General features: G+C 41.6%; 1 protein-coding gene across 2 annotated transcripts in view; it reads right to left on the bottom strand.

The window, feature by feature from the left end:
• Positions 1-1,545: 1,545 nt before the first annotated feature.
• slc22a8.S (solute carrier family 22 (organic anion transporter), member 8 S homeolog) overlaps positions 1,546-24,034 on the bottom strand; it is a 34,934-nt gene continuing 12,445 nt past the window's right edge. The window contains 9 exon segments of one of the 2 annotated variants that reach the window (NM_001094192.1): positions 1,546-2,201; positions 3,738-3,941; positions 8,716-8,824; positions 9,529-9,743; positions 11,054-11,169; positions 12,519-12,642; positions 15,692-15,860; positions 18,036-18,190; positions 18,369-18,472. In NM_001094192.1, the coding sequence (NP_001087661.1) occupies positions 2,105-2,201; positions 3,738-3,941; positions 8,716-8,824; positions 9,529-9,743; positions 11,054-11,169; positions 12,519-12,642; positions 15,692-15,860; positions 18,036-18,190; positions 18,369-18,472 (1,293 nt within the window). In that variant the 3' untranslated portion in view covers positions 1,546-2,104. 2 annotated transcript variants of the gene reach the window in all.

Genomic DNA, 24,034 nt, shown 5'->3' with positions numbered 1-24,034 from the left:
AGCCTCTCACATCTTCAAATAAACATACGCCAGAGCCACATACCTCCCATGTCTTTATAAAACACATACACCAGAGTCACATATACCAGAGTCACATATAGCAGAATAACACCTAGGGGCAGATTTATCAAAGGTCGAGGTGAATTTTCGAATGAAACATCAGACTGGGGTGTGTGGCTCAGGGCCGGAACTAGGGGCAGGGGCGCTCCGCCAATAAGGTGAGTTGATCCACTCGCCTCTGGCAATAGCGCCCCCCCTGGTTGCCAGGGGCGGCAAAAATGTTGCTCCTGGCAACTAAGAGCCGAATTTTAAACCATCTGCACAAGTAACGTGGACCCCCCGCTGACCCCCATCTGCCGCTGAAGGTGAGTGCCGTGGGGAGGCGGGGGCGGCAAAAACGAAGGCCTCCTCGGGTGGCAAATTGGGTAGGATCGCCCCTGACTGGGGGTCGGCAGAGTAGGCACGTGCCAATGGCGCAAAACGGGGGGGGCAGGCACACACCTTCTCTGTTGCCTACCCATGTCCAGTCCCCTCTCTCCCCGACTGCCGCTGCTATTTTTCAGTGTAATTCCGGTTCTGCACATGCGCCAACCATTTTGGGGTTGCAATTGAGATTGCCTAGGGCACCTGACCGGCCTGGCCTGGCTCTGGTGTGGCTGCAAACTCAGGGACCCCCCATCCAACTGGGGTGTAAAGCAGCCACCTCAAGGGCCCCCCATCCGTTGGAAGCCCCCACCCATTGCAAGCCCCCTACCTGTTGCAAGCCCCCCAAATTCAACCTGGTTATCCTCCTGTGCACAATTGCCCACCTGCATATGTTTTAGCTTTTCCTTGTCGTGATCAGGAGTGGGGAGGGCCTGGGTCCCCCCGACTATTTTATCCCAATGTCCCAGCAGCCTAGTCTGACCCTACATTCATGTCTATGATTAGCACTTGTCATATCAAACCAACAAGTGTCACAAAGCTGATTCCAATATGGAGACTCCATGTCCTACGACCTGACACTCACACACGCTCCTATAGTCAAGTAATTAATCGTGGGCTTCAGTGACACAAACAGGCTGCAAAACTTCAGCCGCTAATGAAAATTTTCGGTTTGCCCTCAATAAAATCATCAGGTCCACACCACATAGTACAGGTATGGCATCCGTTATCTGGAATCCCGAATTACGGAAAGGCCGTCTCCCATAGACTCCATTTTAGCCAAATCCAATTTTTTTTTTAAATGATTTCCTTTTTTTCGCTTGTACTTGATCCCAACTAAGATATAATTAATTCTTATTGGAGGCAAAACCAGCCTATTGGGTTTATTTCATGTTTATATGATTTTCTAGCAGATTTAAGGTATAAAGGTCCATATTACGGTTAGATCCGGAGAGCCCCAGTTCCTGAGCATTCTCGTCCCATAACTATACAAATAAAAGTTGTGAATAGCAGCTACAGTTTTCATCCTTGTTATACACAGTCATCCAGTACAGACAGAAGTAATTCCCCTACTGCCCAGATACGTTGCCTTGTTTAGACACATATACAATATACAAGTAGTGCAAGTTATAAGACTATATTTATTCTGCAGAATGCTTTATCATACCTGAGTAAACCGCTCTAGAAACTTTCTGTTTGTTTAGGATAGCGGCTGCCATATTAGTTTGGTGTGACATCACTTCCTGCCTGAGTCTCTCCCTGCTTTCTCATAGCTCTGGGCTCAGATAACAGCAGAGAGGGGAGGAGCTAGGGGGAGAGGGAGAGAGGAGCAAACTGAGCATGCTCAAGCCCTAGCCCTGGAGGTTTAAGCTGAAAACAGGAAGTCTGATACAGAAGCCCATGAGTACACAATAGAAGGAAAGAAATTGTGTTTACTTTGAGGGTTTACGGGTGTATTTATATAGACCTTTCTGATAAAGCTTACTGAATTTTAGCCTTTAATTCTCCTTTAAATAATATCCTTCACTAATCATGCACCAAGTATGTCTCCAACTGTGGCCATTTCCTTGCGTCAAATTTCTTGCAGTTCCTTCCAAATTCCCAACTTCATTTGCAAATTAGGAACTAGAGCAAAGAAGTGCGTTCAGCGTTGGCTTCGGGGAGACTGTCCTGCACGGGGTCACAACACGTCATTCACTGGATTCTCCTTCATTCCTTCCTTCTTCTTTAGAGATACAATTTCGTTCATCTCATTCTCTTTTTTCGGTGCCTTTATACTGTAGGGAAACCATTAAAAGGACACTTTAGTCACCAGTGGGGTCGAAGGGAAAATTCGAAGTTTGAATTTTTGAGTTTTTTATGGCCAAAACTGTCAAATTCAACTAGGGAATTATTAAAATTCGATTTGAGTTTATTTAAAAATTCAAATTAGATTTTTGAGATTTATCATACACTGGCCCTTTAAGAACTCAAATTCGACTATTTGTCACCTAAAACCTGCTGAAGGTCGAGGTGAATTTTCGACTGAAAAAAAAAAATCGAATTACTAGCTATTTTTTGTGCACTTCGACTAGGGAATAGTCCAAATTTGATTCGAATTTGAAAAAAATGTGAAAATTTGAATATCGAAATTTATCATGTGTTGTCTCTTTAAAAATTTGACTTTGAACATTCGCCATCTAAAACCTGCCGAATTGCTGTTTTAGCATATGGGGGACCTCCTAGAACCCACTCGGCGTCAATTGGTGGATTTTGAAAAACTGGGGAAAAACGTTGTATTGAATTTGATTTAATGCGCTATTAATTTGATTCTAACGATTCGAATTGGGCCAAATATGGACCTATTTGATCGAAAACTGAGCTATTCGACCCAAACAGAACTTCAACTTCATTTCGGTTGGTCTTTTTGAGTTTGAATTTCGAAGTTTTTTAAATTCCTTGATAAATATGCCCCTTAAGTTTTTTCTAAAAAAAACTTCGAGTCCAGTTTTCAAAACTCGATTACAATTCGATTCGAGTTTTTGGCTTGATCCTATTTAACTGAGTTTTGAAAATTCTATTTTTTTTTAAAATAAATTTAGATTGGTTGAATTTCGAGTTCATGGGAGTTTTTGGGAGTTTTAAAAAATTCCCATGAATTTCGAAATTCGACCCTTGATAAATCTGCTCCTTAGTGTGTAAAGGCTGAAGATTAAAGAGTTAAACATTCCAAAACGGTATCATCATTGTTTGACAAGTAAAAGTAAATTAATAATAATTTGGGGAATATCACTTTACAAACATCTAATTCACAAGGGACAGATTTATCAAGGGTCGAATTTCGAAATTGAAAAAATGAAAAAGACCAACCAAAATTAAATCAAAGGTTTTTTTTGCCTGAATAGGTCCGTTTTCAGTTAATTTTGAATCGTATGAATCGAAGTCATTTCGCTTTCGAATCATGCGAATCAATGTTTTTCCCCCCCAAAAAAACTTAGATTTTTCAAAGTCCACCAATTGACTCCAAATAGGTTCTAGGAGGTCCCTCATAGGCTAAAACAGCAATTTGGGAGGTTTTTGATGGCAAATGGTCGAAGTTGAATTTTTATAAAGAGACAGTACATGATAAATTTTGAAATTCGAATTTTTGAATTTTTTTCAAATTCTCATCAAATTTGAACTATTCCCTAGTCGAAGAACACAAAAATTAGCTTGAAAATTCAAATTTTTTTTCAATTCGAATATTCAATTCAACCTTTGATAAATCTGCCCCTAATTCACATACCGTATATAGACCTTTCATACTTCGTCTCATCGTTACCATTTTCTCTTACCGTTTCTCTACTTCTTCTATGGTGTCTGGCAGGGGTTTATTAACTGTCTCCGGCAAGAAGAAAACACAGAGTCCAGATATGATGGGGGCACCTCCGTATATCACCAGCGGCAGAAAAGGATAATATTCACCCAGAATTTTCACGAGAGGAGCCACAATGCCGCCAATACGTGCCATAGTACTGCACAAGCCCAGGCCGCTTTGTCTGAAAAGAAAAATACTTTTAACGTAAGTAAAATCAGTTAATAAAAAGTGCCACAAGGGCCTCTTTATATAAAATTCACTCCAATACTAGAAAGTGGGATATTTTGGCGGCAGCTCAGTAGTAGGAAAAGTATAAAGGTTTCTATGGGGCAGATTTACTAAAGAGCGAAGTGACAATTCGCTAGTGTTGCCTCCCGCAGGGACATCACCAGTTCACTAAGATGAAAGCGTCAATGCGCTAGCGAACCAGACCGTCACTAGCTGCTTCAGACCCTATCGCCAGGCGTATTTTTGCTACGGTGAACAGGCGCTACTCCGAATATTCACGAATGTGCGGATTTTACTGAACGTTACCTCTTTCGCCAGATTTGACTTTGCCACGTCAGACCAGACGAAGTGCTAAAATAAAGCTACATCTTCCTCAATCTTCTGTCACTTACATCAGGGGTCCCTAACCACCGGGCCGCGGGCCAGAACCGGGCCGCCGAACAATGAACGCGGTGCGCCGGCGCACCCAAATTGGACGCTGACCCCTCCGACCCCCTCTGACAATCGACTCCCTCACAGATCCCCTCTGACCCCTCCCGACACCCCCTCCCCAACTCCCTTGACCGCCCCTATGCGACCCCCTCCCGACCCTCTCCGACCCCTCCTGACTCCCCTCCCTGACCCTTCCCAACCCCCCTCGGCCCTTGGAAAAAAAATTGTCTCTTTTCTGGTCCCCGGGCCAAAAAAGGTGGGGGTCCCCTGACTTACATCATATCCTGTCTGCCGAAAATGCATTAAAGTTGAAAAAACGTTGGCGACTTTTCCTCTTTTTTAAGCGGGATTGGCTGCAAAAGTCCTGACTTTTTTTGGGTAACCAGTTTTCTCCAGACATTTCCTAACATATGGAACATTCATTTTACAGTGGGGGCAAATTCACTAACATGTGTAGCTCATGTGTAGGGCATTATATTAACTCTTTCGCTAGTCACAAATGAACGCTAGCGCATCTTGGCTATGAAATGTTCGCACAGCCAAAGTACCGCTAGCGAAAAGTCGCCAGTATTCGATGCCCAGGAGAAAATTCGCATTTTAGTGAATTAGCGTATTTGTATCATATTTGCGCCTGGCGAAGTGGTGTGAGGGGTGTGAAGTTGACACTGGCAAAGCTCACCTGTTAGTGAATCTGCCCCTATATGTTGGAGGCTGCATGGAGCATTATCAGACGAGGAAATGATGTGGAGCAAAAACACCCTAATGACTTGCTGCAATTCTAACCTGAACAATCAGGGGCACAGGGTATTGTTTCCTGACCATGGTTCACCACAAAGATAATGGGCCTTGTATACAAGTTAAGGACCCAAATATATATTGGCGAACCACGCTGCTGTCCCCCATTGCACCATGACGCCCCCACCACAATTGTAGGGTCTGCACTTCAGTGGCCAATCGGAACAAAACAAGGGGACGATGCACTGGTGGTACAATACAGGTATTATATCCTTTCATCTGCAAACCTGTTATCCAGAAAGCTCCAAAATATGGAAAGCCCATCTCCTATAGACTCAATTTTATCCAAATAATCCATATTTTTAAAATTTGTCTCCTTTTCTGTGTAATAATAAAACAGTTCCTTGTACTTGTTCCCAACTAAGATATAATTAATCCTTATTGGAGGCAAAACCAGCCGATTGGGTTTATTTCATGTTTATATGATTTTCTAGTAGACTTAAAGGGATTCTGTCCTGATTTTTATGGTGTGTTTTTTATTTCTAAATGACACTGTTTACACTGCAAATAATTGACTGTACAATATAAAATGTCATTCCTGAAGCAGCAAGTGTATTTAGTTGTAATATTGGTGTGTAGGTGCATCTCAGCTCATTTTGCCTGGTCATGTGATTTCAGAAAGAGCCAGCACTTTAGGATGCAACTGCTTTCTGGCAGGCTGCTGTTTTTCCTTCTCAATGTAACTGAATATGTCTTAGTGGGACCTGGATTTTACTATTGAGTGTTGTTCTTAGATCTACCAGGCAGCTGTTATCTTGTGTTAGGCAAATCCATGTACAAGAAGAATCATGCACCATGGGAAACGGCTACTACTGTATGCTATAGGTAGGTTCCACATTATAGTGCACACAGGGTGATATATTATAATTATATCGCCATATGTTATGTACTAGTCACATGGTAATGGCTATTATAAATGCACACTTTTGAGCACTTTTTGAGCCTTTATAGTTGGGAATGATTACTAATAGTGCACCATCTTAGAACATTGGATTGCCTTGTGCCATACTGATTCAAGAGGTCAGCAATTTATCAAGCTGTTAAGGGGATGTGGATACATTAACTGAAGTACTTAGTGGTTATCTAATATCATTTTTAAGGCTTTGCATAAAAGGCATATTAAGAAGAAAGTTAATGTAAACACCGTAATGGGCCATTATTTAATTGCACAAGAAGGAAACGCACACTGGCAAAATAACCACAGTCTTAAATCATGTTTGAAGAGCCCTAGTTCCTTAACAGACAATTGTGTTGAGTTGCTTCCGGCTGCAGTCGGTTGCGCAAGAAAATGTTATTTATACAGTTCCAACAATGTAGTCGGTGAATCCCATAAGGACTAAGGTTTAGAAAGGAAGAAGGTTTAGGTCAATGTCATAAGACTTCAGCCATGTCCAATACATGAATAAAGAGACAATAACGTAGTTATGTTGGTGACAGGGAACCTTTCCAAACAAAACAATGCAGGAATACAGTAACTTTTTTTATACCCGTGAATCCCAATCAAATGTAAAAAGAAGTTGAAGAGCTACAGAAGCACTTCCACCTAAGGACATATCCAAAATACCATCATTTATCACCCAAGATGCTGCCAAAATTCTTATTCACTTTCTCATCATATCGCGTCTAGACTACTGTAACTCTCTTTTAATTGGCCTCCCCCTCCAGAGACTGTCAGCTCTCCAGTCCATAATGAACACTGCTGCAAGGCTCATACACCTCAGCAACCGCTCCTCCTCTGCCTCACCATTCTGTCAATCCCTGCACTGGCTTCCGTTACCTTTCAGAATCAAATTCAAATGAATCACCCTGACATTCAAAGCACTTCATAACTCTGCCCCACCCTACATCTCTGAACTCATCTCTATATACTCACCCAACCGCTTACTACGCTCCTCTACTGACCTGCTCCTCAACTCTTCTCTCATTACCTCCTCACATGCTCACATTCAAGACTTTGCAAGGGCTACACCCCTCCTCTGGAACTCTCTCCCACGTCTGTCCCACTTTCTCCCAGCCTTTCTGCTTTCAAGAAATCTCTGAAAACGCACTTCTTTCGAGATGCCTACCCTCACTCTGCTTAACTACCAAACGCAACACCACATACAGTATCACATTTCTCACCCACTTAATTCGATCTTGCCCACTCCCACACCTTGTTTATTACTCCCTTCCCTTTAGAGTGTAAGCTCTTTTGCATAGGGCCTTCCTCACCTTCTTGTACCGGTATTGATTGTGATGTATGTAACTCCATATGTTCTATGTATATAATTCATGTGATTTAGTTGTATAATCACATTTACTTTACAGTGCTACGCAATATGTTGGCACCATATAAATACATGATAATAATAATAAAATAATAAATGCAACAAGTTCGGGGGAGCAAATTATGGGCTGTGATTGTGCACTTGCAGCCTACAGCAGGCTCCGTTTGGTAGTACGCATGGTTTTAATGCAACTAAAGTTTGCCTTCAAGCCAGGAATTCTAAAAGAAGCCCCTGGTTTGAGGTCACTGGGAGCAACATGTTGCTCATGAGCCAGTGGTTGCGGTAAGTACAGCGCCGGATTTCATTGACGGACGTCCCTAGGTCCAACCAGGGGGCTGCGTGGTCCTAGCGCCCACCTCACCTCCCCTTCCCAGCGCGCCAGCGAAAAAAACGCTGGCGCAGCTGTTGTAATTGAATGGGACGCACACGTCCCCATAATGCGGCTGGGCGGCATGCCGCCCCTATTTTTTTGCCGCCCTAGGCCCGGGCCTATGCGGCCTTGCCGCAAATCCGGGCCTGGGTAAGTAATGCCATTCTTTTTTATACATGATCCATAACAATGGGCTGTTTAACCAGGGTCTAGGTGCGGATTGGCCAGATATGTTAGTGATCCCCAACCAGTGGCTTGTGAGTAACATGTTGCTCACTGACCCCTTGGATGTTGCTCTCAGTGGTTTCAAAGCAGGTGCTTATTTTTGAATTCTTGCCTTGAAGGCAAGTTTTGGTTGCATAAAAACGAGCTGTACTGTCAATTAGAGCCTACTGTAGACTGTCAGTCCACACAGGTGCTACCGAATAGCCAATCACAGCCCTTATTGGGCACCTCCAGGAACTTTTTTTCCATGCTTGCATTGCTCCCAACTCTTTTTTACAGTTGATTATGGCTCACAGTTAAAAAAGGTTGGGGACCCCTGAGATATGTTTTGGACAGGTTTGAAAACCTGTTGGGAGAGGACCTCAACAGACTGTGTGTGTGCGAGGTTTTTGTAGATCCCCGTTGTGACCAAAGATGTCCACTATGGAGAAGGGTTGGAGACAAGTTCTAGTGCAAAATGAAGTCTTGCATAGAAAACGGTCCTGGTACGAGAAGGCTGATATGATATAGATGTTCTCCCTAGGGGTTTCCTTATTTTTGTAAGATGCAGACTAATATTATATCCTGTTTGTATTACAGAAAGAGAAACCATATAAAATGCAGTACAGTGAATAAACCTTGAGATAAGAAAGAGGTACCTTATAACTGTTGGGTAAAGCTCTGTTGTGTAGAGAAAGACACAGCTGAACGAAGCAGCGAGACAGCCCTTTCCAAACACTGCCATGCCGGTTCTCACAGTCTGCATCTCTGAAAGGCATTCCAAAAACGGAGTAAATGTGTTATAATATAATGTATAATAAGATAGTGATAGGTTTTCTAGGGATCTTGCACTCAGGTCAATTAGCATAGGGCAGGAAATTTAAAGTTAGCGCCTGTCTCTTTCACTAGCGAATTGTCGCCTGTGTTAGTTAGTAAATTGGCGATGCCGCTGCGGGCGGTAACGCTGACGAATTCGCCACTTCGCCCGTTAGTAAATCTACCCCTGTGACTGGTATTTTAACAGCATAACCCTATTATAAGGGTGGAAGAAAGATTTGTCAGCGCCTGATAGCCTACATTGATAACTCTATTTCCATTCATGGTGTGAATTGGGGCTTCTATGGACCATTACAGTGAAATCAATGATATAACATGACAAAGATACCAGGATGGGAAGAAGACAAATCAAGAGAATTCACAACAGTACAGAGAACCTGAGATACTGAGACCTTTTAGTAGCACTATGTGTTTGAGTATTGATCTTACACTTTTAGAGAAGTCAACAAGGAGCAGGTAAAGTGTATTTAGTGTATTCCAAATCTGTATTTCTATATAGTAAAGCTGGAGAAGATGTAAGAGTTTGCTGCAGAGCCCCTGTCAGCACATGATTAACAGCACCTATATCAGCGGCACCAGACTGTTTTCTTAATGAATGGGAGGCCCCATGGATGAATGACATTAGACTTACTCACCATGAGGAACAAAGCTGTTGGCTAAGATAACAACCCCTCCAAGAATAAGTGACATTAACTGTGTGAATTTCCGTCCAACATAAATCATGGCTGTTGTAGAAAAAATTTTGGCTGGGAAGTCAACAGCTCCAAAGATGACTTGGATTAAGTAGATACTGACATTAAAGTTTTGCAAGTCCATGGCGAGTCCATAATAGGCAAAACTGGTGGAGAACCTGGAAAATCCAAGGAGGTCAAGTGAGTTTTTTCACAGTTAATGAATAGAAAAAAATTGCATCTTAAAGACAATGTGGTCTATTCTGTCATGGCCTGATTTATATTTTGTGTGAGCACATGTAACTGTACAATTTACACTGTATAAGGAAATGGAAATAAAGGGCAACTACACTGTGGAAGGTATAAAGGAATAATCTACAAGCTAAAGCTCAGACACTGGTGTTGTAGCACAGCCATCGATCGAATGCCACTATTCTCAGCCTTATTGGGGTGTAGCGCAGGGGTTCCGAGTCAGCAAATGTAGATCCAGGGAAGTGCTTCCACATACTGTATATGGGCCCTATCCCCATTTGTATGCAAAGCAGAGGTAATCGTGGGGAGGAAATCCAGTTTAAAGGGATCCTGTCATCACTAGGGCCCAACAATCGGATCAGAATGGATGCCATACTGGCGGTCGGAACACAAAGATGCGGCCACGATCCGATGGGATTTTTTACCCTGCCCAAACGGCATATGGCCAATTTACGACCAGATACCGATTGAGGACACTCATCGGATGGCACCACATCCAAGGAGCCAATAAGCTGCCGATTCAGTCTGTCGCCAGCTTATATCGGCCCGTGTATAGGGACCTTAAAGGAGAAGGAAAGGCTTTGTGCACTTGGGGGTGCCAAATGTTAGGCGCCCAAAGTGATTGTATTGACTTACCTGAAACCCCAGGTTGGTGCTCCTATCGGCAGAAAACTGCACCGGCCGGGGTTATACCAGTGAGCACCACGGAGTGATCCTCTTCCGTCTTCATGAGCAGTAGAACGAAAAACCAAACTTTAACGAAGTAGTTGGCTATTTCGTTCAACTGCGATTGCCTGGTGAAATTCGAAGAAAAAAGAAGCAGGAAGAGGATCACTCCGTGGTGCTCACTGGTATAACCCCGGGCCGGTGCAGTTTTCTGCTGATAGGAGCACCAGCCTGGGGTTTCAGGTAAGTCAATACAATCACTTGGGGTGCCTAACATTTGGCACCCCCAAGTGCATGAAGCCTTTCCTTCTCCTTTAAGGCTAATAGCACACAAGGTTGCACTTCTCTCCATCTACATTTCCTCTGCAGGCAGAGAAAAGTGGATGGAGCCCCATCTGCTCCATTGTGTCTCTGCAATGACCAGGCAGTGCAGACACACAAATATTGGTAAGTTTTACATAGGAGAGAACAGTGAATCGCTCAGTGACCTGAGAGTGTTATTTATGTGCGACACCAGGGAAGAAATAAACCTCATTCAGCCAAAAGAATTGCCCCCCTCCCCCCCACTTACCACACAAGGCTCAGTGCACAAGAAATTCTCCGTATGGTGCTGGTTCGAATCAAATCGATGACGGTGTAGCTGGATTTCGCACACGCTAATTCTTTTATCATGTCGGATCTCATTGACTGTAGCAGGAAAAACAGACATATCATTCAGAGGGAGGTTTGCCATCAATTGATAAGATTAAGGGCAAGGCCAGACGTGGCGTTTTTACGTTGCGTTTTTAAAAAAGACCAGCAGGCGTAAATACGCCACTGAAACCACATGCGACCGTCAACATGCGTTTTTCATGCGTTTTTCAGCACATAAGATTCTTTTCCCAACATGCACTTCTCATTGAATTTGGACGCCATATTAAAAATACTCTGTGTATTTACGCAAAGTGTGGTTTCAAACATGCAGATCCCATAGAGTCTATTGATTTGGTAGTTTCTTGACGTATTGGCGTTTATGCTAAAAAACGCCAATACTGGCGTCCTGTGGTGGATTTCAGCTTGCACGCGCCCTGTGTGAATTGCCATAGTGCGTTTTCCATTAGTTTCAGTGGTAGTGCAGTTTAGGCGTATTTACGATTGCTGGTCTTATTTAACAACGCAACGTAAAATCGCCACATCTGCCCTTGCCCTAAAGTTCATTTTTAGTATGATATAGATTTCCTGAACTCGTTATTAGTATTTGAATTAGCAGCCAATAAGCTATCGCTCCAAAGTTGTGTTTTTATTTTTATTGATTAATTTTCTATTTAAACCATTGCCTGGTTGCTATGGTATATTGGACCCTAACATCCAAACAACTGCTGAAAAAAGCCGAATAATTCAAAATCCACAAAAAACAAAAACGACTACCAATACCAATAATTAATTTAAAGGCAAGCTACCCTTTTAACCCTTTCACACCTCTCAGGCTGCTATCATTGTTTAAAGGATAAGTAAACCTTTAACACAAGTGAATGGGACATTGACGAGAGGGCTATTCTAAGAACATTTGCAATTTACATTGAATATATATTTTCTTTTTATTCCAAGATATTAAGGGATACATGTGCTGTTGATATGAATGAATTTTGTTACAACAGCGCCACCTGCTGGTCAGTTTCCCACCAGTCTGACCACCAAGTAGTCAAGGAAGTTGTCAGGAGAAAGAAAGAGGCTGATGTTCTTCTGCTTAGGAATAAAATTAGAAACCTTTCTCACATCTTTCCTCGCTTCAAAAAAATTTGGACTTTGACTTTAACACTGGCGTCAATTTTCGAGTTTCGCGAAATTTCCGCAAATTTTCCGAGAATTTTTTGGCAAAGTGAAATGGTAGAAATTCACCCATCACTACTTACAGATGCACTTTTGCTTTTATAAACTTTTTCTTCACTAACAGATAAGTGTTTATAGATCCCATTCACTTATAAGACTTAGAAGACTGTCTATACAAAGGCCACACAGCAAAACTCTGACTGACGCGTTTCATGCAAACCCCATACCTCCAGTGTGATCTTTTCCCCTTCTTCTTCCTTCCCGTTTAGCTTGGCTACTTTCTTCATCTCTTTAACAGCTCTTTCCGTTTTTCCAGACAGAACAAGCCAGCGAGCAGATTCGGGAAACCACCTAAAACAGGAATAGGTTTAGGTAAAGCTTCTAGAGCCACTATAGAAGCTTCTGGGTTATCTTGAGTCTCTTTATGTACCAGCTCCATGTTTGCCAGATACCCCTGGATTTTATTCTTACTCCCTTGGAATATTTGCCCCTAGGAAAGTCTAAAACTAAATGAGAATTTCAATAATCTTGTTGCCATAATTTCTGCTTTCAGTGTGTCAATGAAATTCTTAAAAAGGGTTGGTAAAATCCTTAAATTACTCCCATTAAAGGGGAAGTAAAGTCTAAAATAGAATAAGGATAGAAATGCTGTATTTTGTATACTAAACATAAACATGAACTTACTGCACCACAAGCCTAATCAAACAAATGATTTATGTTTTCAAAGTTGGCCACAGGGGGTCACCATCTTGTAACTTTGTTATACATCTTTGCAAGACCAAGACTGTGCACATGCTCAGTGTGGTCTGGGCTGCTTAGGGATCGTCGTAAATGATCAAAACAGCACAAGTCAAATAATATCTGCCAGAAGCCGATACACAAGACTGATTAATAATCAGAATATACAGACTGCACTGGGTCTTGTGTTGTCATGTAATCTAATGTGGATTTTATAGTTTTTGTATTGTTTAATATAAACTTTCTCCAACTGTGCAGAACCAGTGGCTGTAGCAAAATAATCCTCCAAATAGAATCCCAGTTTATCTGTTTAAATCTGGCTCCATGATCTTTGTCCCTGCAGCTGGAGTTGGAAACAGTAAAGGGGATGTAAAGGCAAAAATAAAATCCAATACAAAGTCGCCGACTGCTCTACAGGGAAACAAACAAAGCTGCTTGAGTTCTGCATGGCTGGGAAGTAAGGCGGGGGCTCCCCCTGCTGTACATAAGTATGATTGTTTCCCTGCAGAGCAGTTAGGGACCGTCTGACAATTCCTATCCACAGCAGTAAATGAAGGGAGAATTTCACTGCATACAGTCAGGTTTCATATAAAAACGGTACAGATTTTTTTAAATTTAAGTATATTGGAGATAGGTTTCTTTTTCATTAAAGAAAGTAAAAATGGGATTTTATTTTTTTGCCTTTACATGTTATATATGATTGATATGCCACACTATGCCAGTTTTAATGCAAATAATACAGAAGGTGCCACAAGCCAGTGTCCTTGTTATTTTCAGATGTTGGCAGTCCACATGTGCTGCATAGATAAGAGGTCTCTTATGTTTGTTTCTAATATGATGGCTCCACAGTGCGGGAATGCATGAGTTAACTGTGTGTCTCACCTGTGTTTGGCAGTTTGTGGCTATAAGCAACTTAGGGAAAAACAGCATCTGTTAACCACATATTCCCACGCAATAGAAAGCATAAAAAAGCCACCATGGAGGAACACATGAAGGAACGTCCATGTGTAAAGTGTAAGAAGTCTCTTAAAGGGGAACTCTGCTCAAAGAAATACAATGCAATTCTGACTCTCATTTGTTTATTAATGAGCGTGAAAAAGAGACAAACAACTCTGAATTTGAAAAAAAGATCACCTTTTGTACCTTTTATAACTGTACCTTTTACTGTATATACCTTTATATTTTCTGTAGGGATGCACCGAATCCAGGATTCAGTTCGGGATTCGGCCTTTTTCAGCAGGATTCGGATTCGGCCGAATCCTTCTGCCCGGCCGAACCAAATCCTAATTTGCATATGCAAATTAGGGATGGGGAGCGAAATCACGTGACTTTTCGTCACAAAACAAGGAAGTACAATTTTTCTTCCCCCCTTCCCACCCCTAATTTGCATATGCAAATTAGGGTTCGGCTTCGGTTCGGTATTTGTACGAATCTTTCACAAAGGATTCGGGGGTTCGGCCGAATCCAAAATAGTGGATTCGGTGCATCCCTAATTTTCTGCCTCCCTGATCCCCCTGTGGGTGACAAATATCCCGAAATTGCCTCTCCATTTGAAATAATTAAAATCGCTGGTGCTCTGACCAACATATCGCTAAATTTACTCCAGAGGCAATTTCGGGCGACTTAGCGATATGTAGCACATAGCACCAGTGATTTCAATTATTCAAAATGGAGAGGCATTTTCGGGAGATTTAGCACCGACAGTCGCGCATTAATAGTCGCGGGCGACAAATCTCCCCTTCTGCCACTGTCCTTATTAAGAGGAACAGGGAGGCAGAAAATAAGGAGCTTTTTCTATAAAAGGTACAAAGGTTGATCATGATTGACATGTGTCTTTTTTTTCAAAATCAGAGTTGTTTGTCTCTTTTTGAATTTCCGCATTTCGCCACCTGCGAATTGCTTTGCGAAACCGCTGCATAAATTTGCTGCTGACAAAAAAGTTGTGCGTGTAAAAAAATGCTGCGCATAAAAATGAGTTGACTTTAATGCACTTGGACAAAAAAGTTGCACATGTAAAAATAGAATAGTCATGCGCATAAAACATTTGAGGGTCAAAATGTTCTTCACACCCTTTGACTTTAATGCTTTGGACAAAAAAATCACGGATGTAAAAATTTTGCACGCTTAAAGAACTTGCGCAGCAAAATAATTTTTATGGGCATTGCCTTCAATGCGTTTGGCATTTTCTTTTGCCATTTTGCGACTTTTTTCAGAGTTTCGCGAATTTTTCAGGGCAGATTTGCACATCACTAGTTCAACCCATAGAGCAGAAGGTTCTCTGCTGACCTGTAATGGCTTAAAGGGGTAGTTAACGTCCCACCGGCTTATTATTAACATGTATTGATATAGCGCCAACATATTGCGTAGCACGGCTAGAATCTAAATCGCCGGCCATATGGCAGCTCTTCGTTTTCTGAAGTGGCCCCAAAATTTCCTCGTCAGGCAACTTTGGGCGACATCGGAAAACAAAGAGCTCCGAGTGCCATCCCAACGGCGATTTAGATTCTAGTTAGCGGAAAGGTTTTCAGAAGATTAGTCGTCCGAAGGAGAGGCAATTAGTCACTGGGCGACTAAATCTCCCTGAATCTTTGTGTGTCTCCGCCCTAAACATACAATGGGGGTTCTGCTGTGTATCAACAGTGTCTCTGTATCTGATACTTACCAAGAGTACATAAAAAAGATAAAAAACGGTAAAGAAACACAAAGCTGAAGCCAACGCCAGTCTCGCATAGCATATGCCAGCCCAGCCAAAAGAAGTTGCCCAACTGTGTAAGAAAATCCTGCAAGGGTCCCAGTAATTGTACGAACCCTGGTTGGAACCCATTCCACAACTGGAAAAGAAAAAAAATCAGCAATATTTAGTACAGAATTATCAGTTTGCCACAGTTCAATAAAAGTTATTTCCTACATTCGTTTTCACACATTGCTAGAATTTCACACGTCAGCAGAAGCGCAACGTCTTTCTTCCCATGACATTTAATTCAGGGAGAGTGTGGGGATCAATATGGCAGCCAAGCATGGAGAAGGGACGGGAAAGTTGTGTAGGATTTAATTGAAGATTATTGGTCAATATTTAATAAATAGGAGAGAATGTAGGGAAACTGCGTATTTTATCATTTGTCACATATTAGCAAAAAATAATACAGCCTACAATTATTATTCGGCATACTTCGTTATTATTATTCTGAAGGTTACTCTACAGCCTATATTAACTATGCAAGGCTGGATTTATAGAAAAGGGGACCTCAGGGCAAAATAGAACATTTATGTAAATTGTAAAAGAGTTCCATTTTTTTAATTTACGTCTCCTTAAAGGGGAACTATCGCGATAATGAAAATTTAATATAAGCTTCATCATACTGAATAGAAACTTTCTAAATACAATCGATTAAATATTCTGTATCATTTCTGAAATAATCAAGTTTATGTTCACTGTTCCTCTCTCAGCATCTGTTTCTCTTCATTCTCTCTTCATGCAGCAGTTGGGTGTCAGATATTCACTGACAGTTAGATCCAATATATCTTATAGGGAGGCTCCTTTTGCCTAGAAGATGTATTAGAGGTCATTCTATTAAACTCACCAGACATCATGTCTCTCTACATGCAGAATTTGTCAGTTATTCATTGACAGTTAGATCCAATATATCTTATAGGGGGGCTTCTTTTGCCTAGAAGATGTATTAGAGCTCACTCTATTAAACTCACCAGACATCATGTCTCTCTACATGCAGAATTTGTCAGTTATTCATTGACAGTTAGATCCAATATATCTTAGAGGGGGCTCCTTTCCTATAAGATGTATTAGAGCTCACTCTAGATTCCAGTACAAACAAAATCTAACAAAATTACTGCCTTTTGCACAAATTCTGCATGTAGAGAGACATGATGTCTGGTGAGTTTAATAGAGTGAGCTCTAATACATCTTCTAGGCAAAAGGAGCCCCCCTATAAGATATATTGGATCTAACTGTCTGTGAATATCTGACACCCAACTGCTGTATGAAGACAGAATGAAGAGAAACAGATGCTGAGAGAGGGATAGTGAACATAAACTTGATTATTTCAGAAATGAGACAGAATATTTAATTGATTGTATTTAGAAAGTTTCTTATTTCAGTATGCTGAAGCTTATATGGGATTTAAATTTTTCGTGATAGTTCCCCTTTAAGATCATTTATAGTTAAATAGTGGGGGCAGGTTTACTGCAGGGCAAATTGTCGCCAGCTTCGCACACTTCGCCAGGCAAATGCGCTATGAATATGCTAATTCACTAAAATGCTTCATTCCAGGTGTCGAACGCTGGCGACTTTTCGGCTGCGTGAGCATTTCAAAGCGAAGTTGAGCTAGCATTCACTTGTGCCTAGCGAAACGTTGCTAGTCATTTTACGCTTAGGTCTCTATTGTAAATGTTGCTGCAAAGTTACCGGTTTATATTACAAATGTCAAGGGAACCTTAATAAAGACAAGAGAGTTAATATCATGCCCTACACATGAGCCCACTGTAAAATGAATGTTCCATATGTTATGAAATGTCTGGAGAAAACCGGTTACCCAAAAAGGTAACCGCAGGTAATCCCGCTTAAAAAAAGCAAAAGTCGCCAGCGTTTTTTTGAACTTTAATGCCTTTTCGTCTTGCAGGATATGATGTAAGTGACAGAAGATGGAGGAAGATCTCGCTGCTTTATAGCACTTCGCCTGGTCTGAAGGGATGAAGGCAACTCTGGCGCAAGAGCTTACGTTCAGTAAAATCCGCATTTTAGTGAATTTGTGGAGTAACGTCCATTCGCCAGAGCGAAGAGTTGCGATGACCGCTAGTGACGGTCTCTTTCGCTAGCGAATTGACGTTAGTGAATTGGCGATGTCCCTGCGAAAAGTCTCTAGCTTAGCCACTTCGCTCTTTAGTAAATCTGCCCCATAATGTTTATAGTTAGCGCACACAATAACCCCTGTATCATGCGCATACAGTTTAATCATATTATAAAGCATAACATGATCGTTCCAACATACTTAATGCAGTAGTGTTCAGGCCAATTCCAGACAGCGCCATTCCGGTGAGGAAGCGAAAAATGCAGTAGGAGAGGTAATTTGGAGAGAACGCACTGCATAGTCCACTAACAGCCATTTGAAAGTAAGACCAAATAAGCAGCGCCCTTCTGCCATACCTAGACAAATAACACAATGCATCAACACATGCCGCACAATGAGGAAAGGGGGGGTTGCTGTTGCAGGAAAAACAGCAGTGGCAACACCAGAGAGGAACAGGCGGTAAAGTAGGAGACAGTAGTATATGTCAAGCTGTGCGAGGTCAGCCGAATATACTCACCTGTCCATGTCACTCACCTGTCTGAGAGACCTCCGAGGATAATGGCGCCCACCAGCACTCCTCCCATATAAACGGACTGAGCCAACTGTCTTCTGTTTTTGTGTCCGCACACCAAATCCCACTACAAAGGCAATTACCCGATGAGCTAATTCTGCTTCTTACTTTATACAGTTGATACATTTCTCTACTTAAAAGGTCTCTAAAGCACAAATATGCCTAGAAATGTTGTATTTTATATACTGAACTCACTGCACCAGCCTACAGGTTCAGCATCTCTATAACAGTAAAACGTTGCAGGAGTGTCAGTGACCCTGCACATGCTCAGTGTGGCCTGGACAGCTACTGTATTGAGAAGCTAAGCTTAGGGGTCGTCACTAATTATCCAGCAGAAAATGAGGTTGGTCTGTAATATAAGCTGATGCTACAGGTTTGCTGATTATTAAATTCTGATGCTAATTGCACTGGTTTCTGTGCTGCCATGTAGTGTAGTAGAATTTCTATTCTATGTGTACTGTATATTGTGAGTGGCTCCCTAAGCTCAGTAAGTGACAGCAGCACAGAGCATGTGAATCAGTGAATCAGCAGAAAAGAAGATGGGGAGCTACTGGGGCATCTTTGGAGACACAGATCTTTACTGCTAAAGGGCTCAAAACATAATGTGCAGCATTTCTGCCCTACTTCTGTGTTAAGCCTTAGCTCTCCTTTAATCACAATGCATACTTTTATTAAATTACTGATTCTAATGACCCTGTATTACTGCTTCTGTTATTAAAGGGATACTGTCATGGGGAAAAAATGATTCAGTTAATAGTGCTGCTCCAGATTTTTTTATATTCAATTTTGAAATCTGACATGGGGCTAGACATATTGTCAGTTTCCCAGCTGCCCCAAGTCATGTGACTTGTGCTCTGATAAACTTCAATCACTCTTTACTGCTGTACTGCAAGTTGGAGTGATATCACCCCCAGCAGCCAAACAACAGAACAATGGGAAGGTAACCAGATAGCAGCTCCCTAACATAAGATAACAGCTGCCTGGTAGATCTAAGAACAACACTCAATAGTAAAAACCCATGTCTCACTGAGACACATTCAGTTACATTGAGAAGGAAAAACAGCAGCCTGCCAGAAAGCATTTCTCTCCTAAAGTGCAGGCACAAGTCACATGACCAGGGGCAGCTGGGAAATTGACAAAATGTCTAGCCCCACGTCAGATTTCAAAATTGAATATAAAAAAATCTGTTTGCTCTTTTGAGAAATGGATTTCAGTGCAGAATTCTGCTGGAGTAGCACTATTAACTGATGTGTTTTGAAAAAAACATGTTTTCTGATGACAGGATCCCTTTAAAGAGAGTTACAAGTTTTACATCTTCTTGGTTACTCATTGCATGAATGATAATAAAACCACCCATGCAATTAGGTTGGGAAGGAAATTGCAGTCTAGTGACACACACACACACACATATTTATTTATTTTAGGGATGCATCAAATCCAGGATTCATCCTTTTTCAACAGGATTTGGATTTTGGCTGAACCTAATCCGAATCCTTAATATCATATGACTTTCCATCAAACAAACAATGGAATTGTTATATTATTCTGTGCAGACAGCTGTGGTTGTTTCTTACCCTGATTTGCAATTGCTGATAGAGGTTCAGATTCAGTTCAGTATTCAGCCAAATCCTTTGCCCCAATCCCAAAATAGTGGATCCGGTGCATTCCTAATGTATTGAAGGGCCCTTACTCATGGGCGTTTGAAGCTGCGCTCCCCTGCATTCCGGTTTTATGCGTCCAGCCGCAGGGGAGCGCAGGAGTAGATGCGCTGAATTCTTTTCCAGGCGGCTGTACTCACACAGACGCATGTAAGCGCAGGTTGCGACGCAGCATGTTGCATTTTACCTATGTTCTGCGCTTACATGCGTCTGTGTAAGTACAGCCGCATGGAAAAGAATTCAAGGCATCTACTCCTGCGCTCCCCTGCGGCTGTACGCATAAAACCGCAGCGCAGCTTCAAACGCCCTAAAAGTACAGCTGGTGTAATTCTAAAATTTGAGGCACAGGAGTCGTATCTTGATGGGACCCACACAGTGCTGACCAAACATGTTCCTATCCTCCTTTTTATTTATTTAAACCTCATGTGTAAATCATATGTCCTGCTTGTCAACTGGAACCATTATATGATTATGTGCTAATAGCAGAATTCATTTTTTGAGTGTTTTGCACTCAAGGTTATAATGTGATATTCCAGCAAACCCAGGAGGCACGATTACTAAATGACTCCAAACAGTTGTCCACACAAACTAGTGCTCACAAAATATATAGTTTATTTCTCTCCATAGACAATTTCCATTGGGCATATTGTAAAAACAAAGGAAGACAGTGTATCCGATATGGTGTTAAAAAGTTTTATAGGGAAGTTGACTTTGACTCCAAATAACAGCAAAGTTTCAGGCCTTTTTTCAAGCTCTTTGTCCCATGAGCATGGGCTTTACAGAGCAGAGGATACACAGTAGATAACAGATAAGTACTACTATAGTTTATATAAACAAGCTGCTGTGTAGCCATGGGGGCAGCCATTCAAGCACAGGATACACAGTAGATAACAGATAAGTACTACTATAGTTTATATAAACAAGCTGATGTGTAGCCATGGGGGCAGCCATTCAAGCACAGGATACACAGTAGATAACAGATAAGTACTACTATAGTTTATATAAACAAGCTGCTGTGTAGCCATGGGGGCAGCCATTCAAGCACAGGATACACAGTAGATAACAGATAAGTACTACTATAGTTTATATAAACAAGCTGCTGTGTAGCCATGGGGGCAGCTTTTCAAGCACAGGATACACAGTAGATAACAGATAAGTACTACTATAGTTTATATAAACAAGCTGCTGTGTAGCCATGGGGGCAGCCATTCAAGCACAGGGTACACAGTAGATAACAGATAAGTACTACTATAGTTTATATAAACAAGCTGCTGTGTAGCCATGGGGGCAGCCATTCAAGCACAGGATACACAGTAGATAACAGATAAGTACTACTATAGTTTATATAAACAAGCTGCTGTGTAGCCATGGGGGCAGCCATTCAAGCACAGGATGCACAGTAGATAACAGATAAGTACTACTATAGTTTATATAAACAAGCTGCTGTGTAGCCATGGGGGCAGCCATTCAAGCACAGGATACACAGTAGATAACAGATAAGTACTACTATAGTTTATATAAACAAGCTGCTGTGTAGCCATGGGGGCAGCCATTCAATCACAGGATACACAGTAGATAACAGATAAGTACTACTATAGTTTATATAAACAATCTGCTGTGTAGTCATGGGGGCAGACATTCAAGCACAGGATACACAGTAGATAACAGATAAGTACTACTATAGTTTATATAAACAACTCCTCTCCTTACTCAACCCCTTTATTCTCCTAGTCTTTTATATCTACTTATTATATTCTTCCATTATTAAGCATTTTTTCCCATAAAGAAATAGGGAATGACCATGAAGAGGCCCACTCCTACCAGGGCCCACCGGGAGTTTTCCTGGTATCCCGGTGGGCCAGTCCGACACTGGACTTACTGACCTATTTCATTTATATATATTATAAAGTTGAAAACAATCTCTCTGAGTTTGACTTTACAAGTTGTAAAGTCAAACTCAGAGAGATTGTTTTCAACTTGTAAACTACAACTGATTAAAGTTGTTTCCAATGAGAGAGCAGATAGACGTTGGGCACTCAGGTGCTGGATATTTAGAGTTAAATGGCTCAAGAAGAGAAATTCCTTATTTTGTTTGAATGAATTCAAGGCGACGACCTTACTGCCGCTGAAATAGACACGAAATGGGGATTTGATGTGAGCGTAATGTTCAGAAATATCAATACGTTTAAGCCTTTCTGTAATAGGAAATTGGACAATAAAATCTCTCAGCGGATCAACAAGTAAAACTACAACGTCACCGAAGTTAAAGCAGCAGGACATGTTACTAAATTGAAAGCTTTATATACTGAATATGTAGAATGATGGCTGAACAACGTATGAAACCTCTGCAGAATAATGTACTTTTTGGAATGTGCGGAATAAAGGAACGTGTTCCTTTAACGAAGTGTCTGTTCTCTGACAAGAACAATATTAATTAACAACAATTCCACAGGGACATGGGCCTCGTGGGCCCCCGCCGGGCCAGAACCCTTCTCTAGATATTTCTCGAACGGCGCTCTTGCGCATGCGCGGCAAGCGGCGGTGTTGCTGGACCGACGCATTTTAGTAGGGGTGCAGTGGGCCGGAGGGGGGCCCCTGGACAGTAGTCCCGGTGGGCCCCGGGCCCCCCAGTCCGACCCTGGTGGCATTTGCCCTGGGTACCAGGTAGGCTGGGGGGGGGGTGGAGGAGGGAGGGGGATCTACATAGGGTAAGGTTTTTTTATGTTATAGGTTGAATTCTCCTTTAAACTTTATCTTATTGAAATATGGAGCTTTCTAAATCATAGAATTATCTGTAGAGGTCTAATATATCTATTAGAGAATTCCCTGTCCTAGCAGATGCATTAGAGCTAACTTAAATAACTGACTCCAGCACAAACAAAATAACTGACTCCAGCACAAACAAAGTAACTGACTCCAGCACAAACAAAATAACGGACTCCAGCACAAACAAAATAACGGACTCCAGCACAAACAAAATAACAGACTCCAGTACAAACAAAATAACGGACTCCAGTACAAACAAAGTAACTTTCTCCAGCACAAACAAAATAACTGACTCCAGCAAGAACAAAATAACGGACTCCAGTACAAACAAAATAACGGACTCCAGCACAAACAAAGTAACTGACTCCAGCACAAACAAAATAACGGACTCCAGTACAAACAAAATAACTGACTCCAGCACAAACAAAGTAACTGACTCCAGTACAAACAAAATAACTGACACCAGCACAAACAAAGTAACTGACTCCAGCACAAATCCTGCATGTAGAGAAACAGATTTTCTGTCAGCTTCAGTTATTTATAAAAGCTCACAGGCGCACATTTATATGCTTTGAAATTGTCAGATGGATTAGGAGTAGAAAGCAGGGAAGGTGCCTACCCCTGGTTCTGGCCCTGTTTCTACCAGACTTGGATGGCTAGTAAAGGCTAAGGATGGCTTTTGAAGAATAATTTAGTCTTTGGGTGACTCTTGATTGTAGAAAAGGGGAAAGTTGTGGGGGGCAGATGTGTAAGAGAGTTCAGTAAAGGTTTAGTTTTGGGATGTGAATGGAGGGGAAATCTGGTTGTAAGGTGGCAAGGGGGTCAGAGGATCAATGTAAAAGAGCTTGGTCTTTGTTAGAATTCACTTTCTAATAGGGAATAGTCACTAAAATGGGTTGTTCACCTTTAAGTTAACATTTAGTATGTTATAGAATGGCTAATTCTAAGCAGTTTTTCAATTATTTGCTGCCTTCGTCCGACCCTTTCCAGTTTTCAAATGGGGATCACTGACCCCCATCTAAAAAGCAAAAGCTCTGTAAGGCTACAACTTTATTGTTATTGCTGCTTTTTATTCCTCATGTTTCTATTCAGGCCTCTCCTATTCATATTCCAGTCTCTTATTCAAATCAATGCATGGTTGCTAGGATAACGTGGGCCCTAACAACCATATTGCTGAAATTGCAAACTGGAGAGCTGCTGAATAA

This window comes from Xenopus laevis, chromosome 4S (assembly GCF_017654675.1).
Source record: "Xenopus laevis strain J_2021 chromosome 4S, Xenopus_laevis_v10.1, whole genome shotgun sequence".
Taxonomy (NCBI): domain Eukaryota; kingdom Metazoa; phylum Chordata; class Amphibia; order Anura; family Pipidae; genus Xenopus; species Xenopus laevis.
This window is presented reverse-complemented; position numbering and strand designations above follow the sequence as displayed.